The sequence below is a fragment of the Chelonoidis abingdonii genome, chromosome 4, assembly GCF_003597395.2.
Source record: "Chelonoidis abingdonii isolate Lonesome George chromosome 4, CheloAbing_2.0, whole genome shotgun sequence".
NCBI classification, from domain to species: Eukaryota; Metazoa; Chordata; order Testudines; family Testudinidae; genus Chelonoidis; species Chelonoidis abingdonii.
Window position 1 is genome coordinate 40,514,836 of NC_133772.1, and position 12,382 is coordinate 40,527,217.

At 40.2% G+C, this 12,382-nt stretch overlaps 1 protein-coding gene across 1 annotated transcript in view; it reads left to right on the forward strand.

Annotated features, from left to right (window-relative positions):
- Nucleotides 1-442: 442 nt before the first annotated feature.
- Nucleotides 443-12,382, forward strand: part of MUC2 (mucin 2, oligomeric mucus/gel-forming) — a 60,575-nt gene continuing 48,635 nt past the window's right edge. Inside the window, exons 1-9 of the mRNA XM_075065834.1 lie at nucleotides 443-512; nucleotides 3,688-3,952; nucleotides 7,470-7,584; nucleotides 8,230-8,320; nucleotides 8,957-9,066; nucleotides 9,437-9,653; nucleotides 10,086-10,211; nucleotides 11,048-11,165; nucleotides 11,504-11,642. Of these exons, the coding sequence (XP_074921935.1) occupies nucleotides 443-512; nucleotides 3,688-3,952; nucleotides 7,470-7,584; nucleotides 8,230-8,320; nucleotides 8,957-9,066; nucleotides 9,437-9,653; nucleotides 10,086-10,211; nucleotides 11,048-11,165; nucleotides 11,504-11,642 (1,251 nt within the window). The remainder of the gene's footprint in view (nucleotides 513-3,687; nucleotides 3,953-7,469; nucleotides 7,585-8,229; nucleotides 8,321-8,956; nucleotides 9,067-9,436; nucleotides 9,654-10,085; nucleotides 10,212-11,047; nucleotides 11,166-11,503; nucleotides 11,643-12,382) is intronic.

Sequence of the window (12,382 nt, forward strand, 5' to 3'; positions counted from 1 at the left end):
GTACATAAATACCTCTGAGCAATAATGCAAAATTAAAAACTCTTGGTTTCAAAGCAGACACTTGAGGATATCCCAGGTTAAGCTTCATTTAAGGGATTCCCTTGTTGTGTGATTGTCCCCAAAATGTTTACTCTCTGTTGCCAAGGGTTATTGTGGGTTAAGCTTAGATGAGCTAAAATATAAAAAGACAATAAAATTCAGTTGCATGATAACTGAATCAATATTGTCCTGCATCCTCTATGCCAGATTCCCAATTTTGCTATGAAAAAAACCTATGTCTGTTTACTTTCTTATCTCAGTAAACATTGCACCCATTTTGTGTTCCTCCTACTCCTCCTTCTCACTTTACATGTCCTCCCTTGTGATGGTATTAATTGTACCAAAGGGCCTTATATAAAGAGAGGTTTCTGAAGAGGTTCGCTGTGCAGCCAGCTTAGCCACCATGGGGCTAAGACTTGCCAGCTTTTTTGCACTCTGGCTGGCTCTTTCCTGTGCGAATGAAATAAAAAAAGGTAAGATCTAGAAATGAGATGGTGAGGAATTTCCCACTGGAAAAGGGTGGAAAGATTTAACTAGTGCAGTTAAGAAAAAGCTAAGCACGCGATGAAATAATTAAAGGGAATATTATGATATCAAATATCCTCCCTTCATTTTTGACATTCAAATGCTGAGACGAAATGTATGAGCTGAAATAGATGTGGATTCTTTTGGAGGAAGATTCTATAGTTTTCTTTCTGAGCTTTGTGGCTGGCTGAATCCATTATATCGATCTCTAGCTTGATGTATGTGATGAAGTAACAATTGCCTAGCATGAAGGTTTGCAGGAGTTCGACAGGTACCAAGCAATAGCAACAGGGAAAGGGGATGAGTGTCATAAGGAAACCTCTGCATTTGGCTATTCAGAAATAGCAGTATATGCTTTCTTGTCCAAAAGATGTATATGTTGTTAACAATTGGACTAGATCATTTTTTAACCTATTACTTCAGCAATCCTAGTCCATAATTTCTTAATCTACCTTTCTAAAAGAATGAGTCTCCAATTTAATTAGCTTGAGATGTTAGGATGAATATATATTATTGAAGAATAGCAAATATTTTGGTACAACTGGGTGATGCATTCCTGTGCAGGTGATCAGGGGGTTGGATCCTGGGATTGGTCCCTTCTTGAATATACTATGGCTAGGAGAGCCCCTGATGTTAGTAATTGGGAGGAAGGGAACACATTGGATTGCTTTCCAATCCCACTCTCTAGTGGATGCAAGAATCAGCAGTGATGGGCTTTGGAAGGATGGATGTGAACCCTTCCTTAAATGAAGAGGGCGATGCTGCAACACAGGGATTTGTTTGGATGGAGTAGAAAATAGAGAAATTAGGAGATCTACAGGATCCCTGAACTTCTCCCAAAGCAAACAATATCTATATGTAACCCACACAACTCCTGGGTGTGGTGTTCTGTCCCATCTTGTGGCACCGAGACCACTTAAAGAGATAGAGATTGAGTCTGCACTACCACCTTAGCTAACAGCCAGTTGGCTTTTAGCTCATGTGGTATAGGCTCCTGCACTAAGCTCCAAAGGCCCCAGGTTCAATCCTGCCCACCGACAACCGGGGTCTGTCAGTGTTACATATTAGATCTCTGGAGAAAGTGAGCAGCAAAGTAGACCCATGAACTATAAATATGATGCTCTGCTGCAGGGGTAGGCAACCTATGGCACGGGTGCCAAAGGCAGCACGCAAGCTGATTTTCAGTGGCACTCACACTGCCCGGGTCCTGACCACCAGTCTGGGGGGCTCTGCATTTTAATTAATTTTAAATGAAGCTTCTTAAACATTTTAAAAACCTTATTTACTTTACATACAACAATAGTTTAGTTATATATTATAGACTTATAGAAAGAGACCTTCTAAGAATGTTAAAATATATTACTGGTACACACAATCTTAAATTAGAGTGAATGAATGAAGATTTGGCACATCACTTCTGAAAGGTTGCCGACCCCTGCTTTGCTGTGTGTATTACATACAGTATGTCTTGATGCCTTCAAATATGAATTGTTCAAGGGGACCTATGGTTTTGTTCAATCAATTTAAAAATTGAGAGTTAATCTAGTATTTATGAGTGTGAGGCATGCTAATGCTTGCTTGGCTGCTTCCCTTATCACATAGCTCTGACAATGAACCTCAAACCTAACCTACAACAATCCCTGTAATTGCAGTTTTGAGAATGTAAGTTGTGCTAAATTTGTGTCAGTTACTGTTGTGGACAAATGGTGGTCGGAATGAATTTGAGACCTCCAAACATTTGGTTGCTATTGCTTTCTTCTTACCTTCCTGACATAGTTTAGTTGTTGTCTTATCTTCAGTTCTTGTGAATATTGATGGTACTCCAAGTCACTATTTTGAATGGAAATGATGAATTCACACTTGGAATTTGGATTACATAAGGGATTAATTCCTGTAAAGTATCTTGCAAAAAAATTGGAAAAGTGACAAAATTATTTAGAATAAATTAATACACTTGCCATCCTGGCCTGAGCCTACATTAATGGTATGGGAGTGTCATATGATAGGAGAGTTAAAGCTCCTCAGTAGAGCTCAGAAAATAACTGATTTATTTTGTTCATTCGCGGTTCTGAAAAATAAATAAATAAATAACAAAATTGCTTTGGGTCAAACCAAATGTCAAATTCTAAAAAAATTCAGTGAATCAAAAAATTCAGCCAAAATTTCTGTTAAGTTGAACAGAGCATTTGATTTCATTTTTGGACATTTTAACAATAACAAACAAGGGAAATTAAGGAGTTAGATTCATAAAAAAGCCAAAGAGGAGCGTCCTTTAGCCCAGTGGTTAGGGCACTTGCCTAATCTGTGCCCTAACCGCTAAGCCATCAGCTACTCTGGGAGGTGTGTCTCTCAGTTTCTCCTGTTAAAGCTATTCCATTTTGTATAAAATACTTGACTAGTCATTGGGCCAGAGAGAGAGTGTATGATAATGACTCTATAGTCTGGTTATGGCAGACTCTGGCAATGTGAGATACCCAAGTTCAAGTCCCTGCACTACATTAGGCAGAGGGAGGGAAATTGAACCCAGGTTTCCTACATCTCAGGGGAGAGCCCTAACCACTAAGGGTTCTAAGGTATAAAGCAGCAGCTACCATTTCTCCTTCTGTGAATGGAGCCCGAGTCCCTTTGTGAATAGAACCCCCCTAAATTATTTGAGACAAACCTATTTGACAACTTTGTTCAAATTCAGAAATAGTTTCGGGCTTACTGAAACTGCTTTTTTCAGTGAATAAACTATGTGCAACCAATTGTGCCCATTTCTACTTCTCAATTTCAACAGGCAAGTGCTCTCATCCATCACACATTCAGTCAGAACTCGAAGAGGTATCCAGGCCCCAGCTGCATGTAAAAATGCATGACTCTCAGCCAGAGAGATGCACATATTGTCTGTTTATTATGCAAACACTGGGGATTTGGTTTTTTGGCAAATTGTTGAGTATATATTTATAAATGGCTTGTTCTGTATACATAGCAGATTATCTTCTTGTGTAAGCCTAGTAGTATGCCATAGCTGAATCATCCAAGTATCATTCCTTAGCTGTCTTGCTGTGTAATGTTGCTTATTATCAAAGGGTGCTAGCTACTTTATTTCACTTTCTTCATCCCTTCTCCATAACTTAACAGGCAGAACCCAAAACCATGGCCACTACGTCTGCAGTACCTGGGGGAACAATCATTTCAAATCTTTTGATGGAGACTTCTACCAGTTCCCTGGCCTCTGTGATTACAACTTTGCTTCTGACTGCCGAGAGTCTTACCAGGAGTTCTCAGTCCACATCCAGCGTGCTATGAATGAAAATGGACACCCTGACATCCAATATGTCCTGATCACCATAAAGGATGTTGTAATCTACCTCACCCAAAATGCGGTTGTCGTGGATGAGCAAATGTGAGTTCTTCTAGTATCATAATTCTTCAAAGAAATGTCCAGTAAGATGCTTCCATAGACAAATAGAACTGTACAATGTGTAGCAGCATTAAGATATCTACTGTGAGCCCAGGCAAAAGAAATTCTGGGGAAGGAACACAATATTCTGAATTGACCGACTGAGGCAAATGAGACACTTGCTAGGTAAAGTACTGGAGAAAGGGTTCCAGAACCTGGATCAAGTTTAACAGATTTTAACATGATCAAATAAATATGTACCCTTCTGTTGTCATTGCTGCCTCTAACTAGAGCCCAGGTTTTATGAAAAACTGTCAAACCCACTCCAGTGAATGCCTACTAAGGAATAGAAAATAACATTCTATTTTCCAGGCACCAAGCCAGAATATATCCAGAAATATCATGAAGTCTTTTGACATATATTACTGCCAAAAATGAGAGATTGCTTAGTTGTGCACCAAAATGTTAAAAAGAAATTCACAAGCAGCTTTTTAGGGGTCCTTTAAAGATTGCTTTCCCATGCACTGAACCTATTCTTCTTCTAAGTATTGTTCATAAAACAATATAACCCTAATAAAAGAAGACTTGTGGAACAAGTTTTCACTGTGTATAGGATTCAATGTTCTATAGACTTTCATACTCTTTAAACCATACCTTTGGCACATATCCCAGTGGCATATAAAATATCTCTACATGCCAATGCAATGAAAGCTATAGAATTTTAAAAAGTGACTGAGGAAGACCCAATCCATTGACTACCAACACAAAATTAATACAGGGTATTATGGTAATCAGATAACTCTTCAGATGGTGATTTGGTGACATCTTTTTTTTTTTCAAATTATATCATAATATTGAATGATTTGATGACCATGCTCTGCCTAGGGGAGATGGGCTGGGTCTGAGTTCAACACTTGGACTTAGTCTTTCACTGCTGGTAGTACTTTTGCAGCTTGGAAGGGGTCCTGAGATATCAATCAGCAGAGTGCTGGAAAGAGTGAGTCTCTAAGGGCTGGTCTACACCACGCAGTTAGGTCGACATAAGGCAGCTTATGTCAACCTAATTATGTTAATGTCTGCACTAGAGTGAGAAGCCATGGTGGCTTCAGACCCTGTTCCTAGCTGGGAGCCACAGCAAGATAGGGTGACCAGACAGCAAGTGTGAAAAATCAGGACAAGGAGTGGGGGGTAATAGGTGCCTATATAAGAAAAAGACCCAAAAATTGGGACTGTCCCTATAAAATTGGGACATCTAGTCACCCTACAGCAAGACGCCCTAGCGCCCGTTCAAATTTCAAATTGACAAGGCTGCCCGGCTCCCAGCAGGGAGTGGTGGGGGTACCAAGAAGCTGGGGCAACTGGTCCCTGCTCCCTGAGGGCAAGAAGCCCTAGGCATCTTCCCCCAGCTCCCAGCGACGAAGGGGGAGTTAAGAGGAGGCAGTTCACCAGGAACCTTGGAGCTTGTGGGGCAGCCAGGGTCCCAGCAGGGTGCTCCCGGCAGAGCTGGTAGAGCACTCCTGGTGAGGATGTGCACTACTGACCCAAGGAGGGTAGGGTGGACATGTACCACCACAGTAATTACTAGTTTATATTACATTTCTAGTGTCAACATACCCTAAGACTTTCTAGTACTTCTGTGGATTGTCACAGAATTTTGGGCTCCATAGAACAGATAAAGATTTTTGAAATGCCACTTCTATGCATCTCAGTGGCATAGCTGATACACACAGGCAAGCCAAACACCATCCCATAGCAGATACTCATAGCCATCCTAGTAAGTGTGGGTCCCCATTGCAAACTCCAGTATCAGCATATAGTTGCATGTTCCACCAAGGCAATCTTCAGAATTGGATTTTTACTACTTTACAGGTGCCCTGTATAAGATAAGAAAAGAAACAATTATAAAATCAAAGAATGAAAGAAAGAAAATGTACAAAGGTGGAAATCAGAATAGAAGAAAGAACAGTTATTTATGTCAAGGCTTGGTGCTACAGTGTTGGTTCCATAAATGATACAAAACTCCTCTGTTCTGATTCCCTAGCTTAGAGTCAGCATTAGAAAAGCTCCATCCCAGAAGACTCCATGCTCTCAAGTAGCTGCCTAATGTTTTAAAAAAATGTTCATGCTCCAATGTTCATGATGTGACCCGTAGCTTGGGGTAGGAATGTTAGTTTGTGAGTTTCTATTTGGTGTCTACACTCTAGCTAACGTGATTGCATGCATTAGAAATGTGCAAGATGAGTAGTTAGAAAAGCTCTGGCATCAAGAAATTAAGACTTAAAATACGCCTGTGAAAGGCTAGGAAAGAAATTGTGAGAGGGGATGTATGCCTGGGCACACACCATTAAACTAGCAATAGCATTTGCTCTGAGACCTGTGTAGAGAAGGAAATAGCTATTCATTGATTTGGCTGGATTCCAAGGTAACTAATTCTATGTGGTCAAGTATTGAGCTCTTTAGGTTTTATTGTAAGAAGCTGTTTGCGGGAATGCTTTTATCACCTAATCAAGTTCTGCATTGTGGCTTGTGTACACAGTGAACATAAGGGTGGATATTAAGTGGATCAGCTTCTTATCAGTCAACAGCATTTTTGTTCAGTCCTGTTTGAAATACTTGGGTCAAATTAATGACCTCGGCTGATTCTATTAATGATTCATCTCATAATTAGATTATTGAATTTTGATGCTTTTAACAAGCTCTTTTCTCTCCACATTTTTCTTCCACTTCTGTTGACCATCAGGCCCCATGTCTGCATTGTCCCCATCCCAAATCATTAGACCATTCTATCAAAAAACAAAAGTTATTTAAAGGGGATATCCAGTCTCCTAAAACAGTACATGATTTTTGGAAAATGAAAGACACTATTCAGTTTCTTGTGCCCATTTGCCATGTGAACCTCAATCACGGGTAAGCAGTGAATATTCACTCTCCCAGGTTCAGGTCCTTTGTTTTTTGCTTTTACTGACTGAATCACGTTTCTTCGCTGGCATTTTGCCTTCTTTCCTAACCTGAGATAGAGAATCTATCCCATTAAGGAGCCTGTGGCTCTAAGATTGCCTTGCTTTGTCAAGGTAAATTCCAGATGGCACCAACATATCAAGTCTGAAATTTTACATGTGATGGTCACAGGAGATAAGTGTTATCTAATGAAGTCTGTGTAAGCGTTAGGCAGAGAAGTCTGCAAAACTGCCTTGAAATAGGAAGAATCTGAACTGGATTTCTGTGAGCAACTGGAATGAATGCTGATTAGAGCAATTTAAACCAGGTCAAACAAAATATGACTTACCTCAATAAGTATCTGAGAGGAAGGGGATTTAATTCCCTGCTAAACAGAGTCTGTCCTGTACAACAGAGAACAGCTGTGTGGGACTCAGAGATGGAGGCCAGAAAAGTGTAATCTGCAGAGCCTGGTTCTTCCATGCACTCTGATGTTCCTCTTGCAACATCTAAGACATTCAGTTTATCCTTTCTGTTTTCTACATTACATCTGATACAAAATCTCTGACTTTCTTCTTCTCAGTGTAACAACACCATACTATAGTTCCGGTTTGCTGATTGAGAACAGTGAAATCTACACTAAAGTCTATGCAAGAGCGGGCCTGGTTCTAATGTGGAACCGTGAAAATTCACTGATGGTACGTCTGACACTGAACTTTACTTTTGCTACTATTCGGTTTTAACAAATTAGCATAAGCCAAACAGAGTCATTGTGTTAAGCAGCCTCTTGCAACTGGGAATGGAGATAGTTTATTCCCAGATGAGAAGGTTCCTTTGTCCATCATGTGACTGGAGCTGGGCATAGAAATGAACTTTCCTTCGCTCTCAAGAGCAGATGAGATGGGAATGAGAAACAGCTAATATTTTGGTTAAAAAATCCTAACAAATTCTGATCTGCAATCCATTTGATTGTCTCTTGGAGGATTGGTGTGCTCTGTTATTCAGCTTCCCAATGAGAAATAAATTCACCCCTTAAGGGAAAAAGTTTGTTATATGAAGAACCCTTTCTTCCTAAGCTTTGACATAATGTTGACAAGAAGCACTGTACTGGTATAGTAACTTCTCACATTCTTCCATAATATGTTTTTATTTTCCTATGGTGATTGTTTGCATTGGACTGTGTTACTATTCTGTTAGATGTACTAAAACCTAATTTACAATGGAGAGGCATTCATTATCTCTCCTCTATTAACTTCCCCTACTAGTGAATTTATTCTTGTTGGGAATGTTTTTTTTTTAGTGCTACAGCTGATTTTCTTTCTGATTTTGTTTTCATTATTTAGTTGGAGCTGGATTCCAAGTTTAACAACAATACATGTGGTCTTTGTGGGGATTACAATGGACAGCAGGTCTACAATGAATTTATCTCTAATGGTAAGTGGTCTGACAGTATATATAGATACCACGTAAGGCAGGCATATAGTTATTGTATGTGGAAGCATCAAAGAGGGCAAAGGTAGGATTTACAGTACAGGAATTTAAATTCCGTCAGAGATTTTCCAGTAATTGCTAAGAGATACAGAGATAAATTATTAATGGTGTACTATATTCCAAGTGAATCAGTTGATTCTGTGGAGTCTCTGTTGGTGTAGGCCAGTGGTTCTCAAACTTTTATACAGGTAACCCCTTTCACATAGCAAGCCTCTGAATGCAATCCCCCCTTAGAAATTAAAAACACTTTTTAATATATTTAACACCATTATAAATGCTGGAGGCAAAGCGAGGTTTGGGGTGGAGGCTGACAGCTTGCACCCCCTCATATAATAACTTCATGACCCCCCGAGGGGTCCCAACCCCCATTTGAGAACTCCTGGTATAGACTCTCACTTTTCGGAATACTAGTGAGCTTTTCATGTCCATCTGAAATGGATTTTCTTAAAAGTATTAAAATAGTCAGTACAGTGCCTGATATATAATAAACAGTTTGCTTGATCACTAAAGTGCCAGGAATCAGATATGTATTGTTAAGTTTGTTGTGTTTATCGAGACTTTTTTACATCTTCTTTGCAGACATGATCTTCAATCCGATCACATTTGGAAATATGCAAAAGATTAACAAACCCAACACAATATGTGAGGACCCTGATGAAACACAGATTGTTGCAACCTGTAATCAGCATGTGAGTAATCATAGTGGTCAACTTTACTTAGCTGGCAGGTAGAGACATTCCTGCAACGTGGGGAGACCACTGAATGTGGAGATAGTTAAGAGCCTGGAACTTTCCAAGGCACATACCATGTCCCTAACTAACTCCAATGGCATTAACATTGTTATGCCTTCAAAAAGGAGAGGTAGAACCGATGAAAGATCTTAGTTGCACGCGTGTTGTTTCTGACACAGAATTATCTAGAGATAACCTAAGACTTGGAATCATCCCTCTTTTGCAACCATTAGTGATGTCCAGAAGCCACGCACAAAGGAACCTCTCTAGAAACTTGGGTACTAGGGATGCCTTTTAAACTTTTCTTTTTTCCCCCTCTCCTCCTTAGCGTGATGAGTGTCTGAGTCTGCTGACTTCTTCAGTATTCGCTGACTGTGAGTCTCGTCTGAACCTGGAGATGTATGTTCAAGCCTGTATGCAGGATAAGTGTGCCTGCCAGGGAGCTGAGGATTCCTTCTGCCTCTGTAACACCATCTCTGAGTACTCTCGCCAATGCTCCCATGCTGGTGGCCGGCCTGGAAACTGGAGGACAGAAAAGTTTTGCCGTAAGCATCTTCCCAAACTTGGCAGAGCAATCAGTTCATCCTGGGTGAAATATTTAAAACTGCTCATCTTGTGTATTTCCTCTCGCCTGCTCCCTTGCCTTTGTTATTAAGGACATTTATTGGAAGTAGAAATTATGTTCCAGCTGAAAGCGATATGGTTTGATCCTGCTTCCTGTGAAAGTAATGGGATTTTTTGCCATTAATTACAGTGGAAGCATGATTAGGATCACTGTCTTCTGTTCAAGAAGCAAGAAAAGAATGTAGAGAAGAAAAAAAGCGGTCCAGAAATTAAACACATTAAATATATTTGGCAAAATTGCAGCCTATTGAGTCAATTCCATTGATTTCGTTGCAGCCAATATATGCTCTTTGGTTTCTGTGGAACGCAAAGTTTGTATACAGGTCACTAATCTTTTTCTTTCATTATTTTAGCTAAGACGTGCCCTGGAAACATGATCTACCAGGAAAGCAGCTCACCATGCATAAGCACTTGTTCCCATTTGGAGATCAGCAGCCTTTGTGAGGAACACTTCATGGATGGTTGCTTCTGCCCTGAAGGTGGGTGTCTCAGTTCTATATGAGGCAATAGGTTTGGATTCAAGTCTCTTCATATACTCCAGAATATATCTGAAAAAGGCTGTATTATCTATACTTTACCTTCACTAAAAAGAACCCACAAGGAGTTCAGGATTTAAATAGTCAGTATAAAGCAAGTTACATTTTAGAAATGAATACATTTTACCAGTGGAGTAAATTTGTCCTTGTAAATTAATAAAATTCTAGCATGTTTACAAAAGTAATGCATTAGCTTGGCTTTATTTAACTCACACTAACTCAGTTAGGCTCTTTATTTCTGTCTGTGGCAAGGCACATGGTATATGAGACTGTTACCACCTCTGAACTGAGAGTTGGTCCTTTGGGTTAAGCAGTAGACATGCATGTTTTTAGATGTAGAGTTTCAGACCCTGTCGGTATTCCTGAGAAGGGGCATAATTACATATATATTATCTATATGGAGATATTATTAATAATATGTGACAATGAGCTCAAATGTAATATTCAAGACCCTGTTGCCAACCTTGGAAAATACCTTCACAGTGATAGCACAACAACAATAGTTTAAGTGAATTTTAAATCCAACCATTTAGAATATACAGATTTACGTTGAGATTTTCAGAGTGACACAGGGGATTTAGCCACACAACTTCCATTAAAAATATTAAATTAAACATTAAAAACAATGGAAGCTCTGTGGCCTAATCCCCTTTTGAGATCCTCAGTTACCATTAATTTTGGGTCTGGTTGAGAGTGTGCCTACTCCAAGAGTTTCTCCTAGGTTGGTTGGTGCTGGTATTTTGACATGAACTATAAGAGCCTACGGTTGTGTTTTGTAGGAACTGTGTATGATGACGTCAGTGGGAAAGGCTGTGTCTCTGTTAACCAATGTCACTGCAAACTGCATGGATCCCTGTATTCACCTGGGCAAAATATCACCAATGAATGTGAAGAATGGTAAGGGTTACAATTCACTCGAAAGCACTCTCAGAATCACTGTGCATGGATCTGTCAGCAGAGTTGCTACCTATTTGTATATGTCCTGCTGCAAAAGTCATGGTGCCTTTCTATGTGTTGCAATATCAAGACGCTACAGTGAGCCAATTTTATGGCATCTTGAGTCTGTGATATGTGGAAGAGGAGAGTTTTAAATAAGCAGCCAATGACAAATTTTCAAAGCACCTAGGGGTACTTTGTCCTGACCCAACAGTGCTCTGTATACAGATTTTTTCAGTGCTTTCAGTCCCTCTGACACCCAACCCCATTTTTGATTCCTTATTTATTTGTGTTTATAGCACCTGTGATTCAGGCAGGTGGGTGTGCAAGCAGTTATCCTGTCCAGGCTCATGCTTAGTGGAAGGAGGTGCTCACATCACCACCTTTGATGGGAAGAAATACACCTTCCACGGAGACTGCTACTATGTGCTGTCCAAGGTATCGTATATTAAAGGTCTCTTCTCTCAGATAGCAAAAATAGATGCATCTGCCTTCGGATTTAGTGGCTGTAGATCACTGTTTCATTATACATTTTGAGGCTGGGATGGAGGATACTGTAGAGTCTATAGCAGAGAATTCAAAGTGAGTCATGATCCCCAGTGTCCACTGATGTGGTAGCGAGGGTTTGTGCTCACCTGGTACACAATGACTGCCTTAGTCGTTTCCAATTTCATGATGATTATGGAACAGGTTTATAGTACACAGCCCAGTCTCACTTGTAAGAGTCCAGAGGAGCACACTGGTGCTAGTGAACAGATGGCTGGACCTGCAACTTGAAGGACTCAGCTCTGCCAAATAGATCTGAAGTGAGGGTTGGAAGTGTCCTACCTGATCTGTAATACACCTATGCTTGTGTTCGGGTGATATCGAGTCAATTGGGGGATGGGAGAGAGCACAGCGAGTTATGTCATCCCTTTGTCTCTGAAGTACCTGGTCCCCATTGCTCCCGAGAACAAAGATCTGACTTACCAACACTTGAATGCTTGCCACTGGAGCTTTGAAAGGAAGTCCTAGTTCTGGTGGTAGTCCTAGAAAGAAATTTCTCAAAAGCAAACTCTACAGTGTTTGTTAGTTTAACAGAGGATTTCAGTCCTCTATAATAGAAATCAGCTCAGGGTATGAAAGGGCTGTCTCTGTGTCGTAGACTCACTGTTCCAGAGTGCTCCTGTGTGGCATGA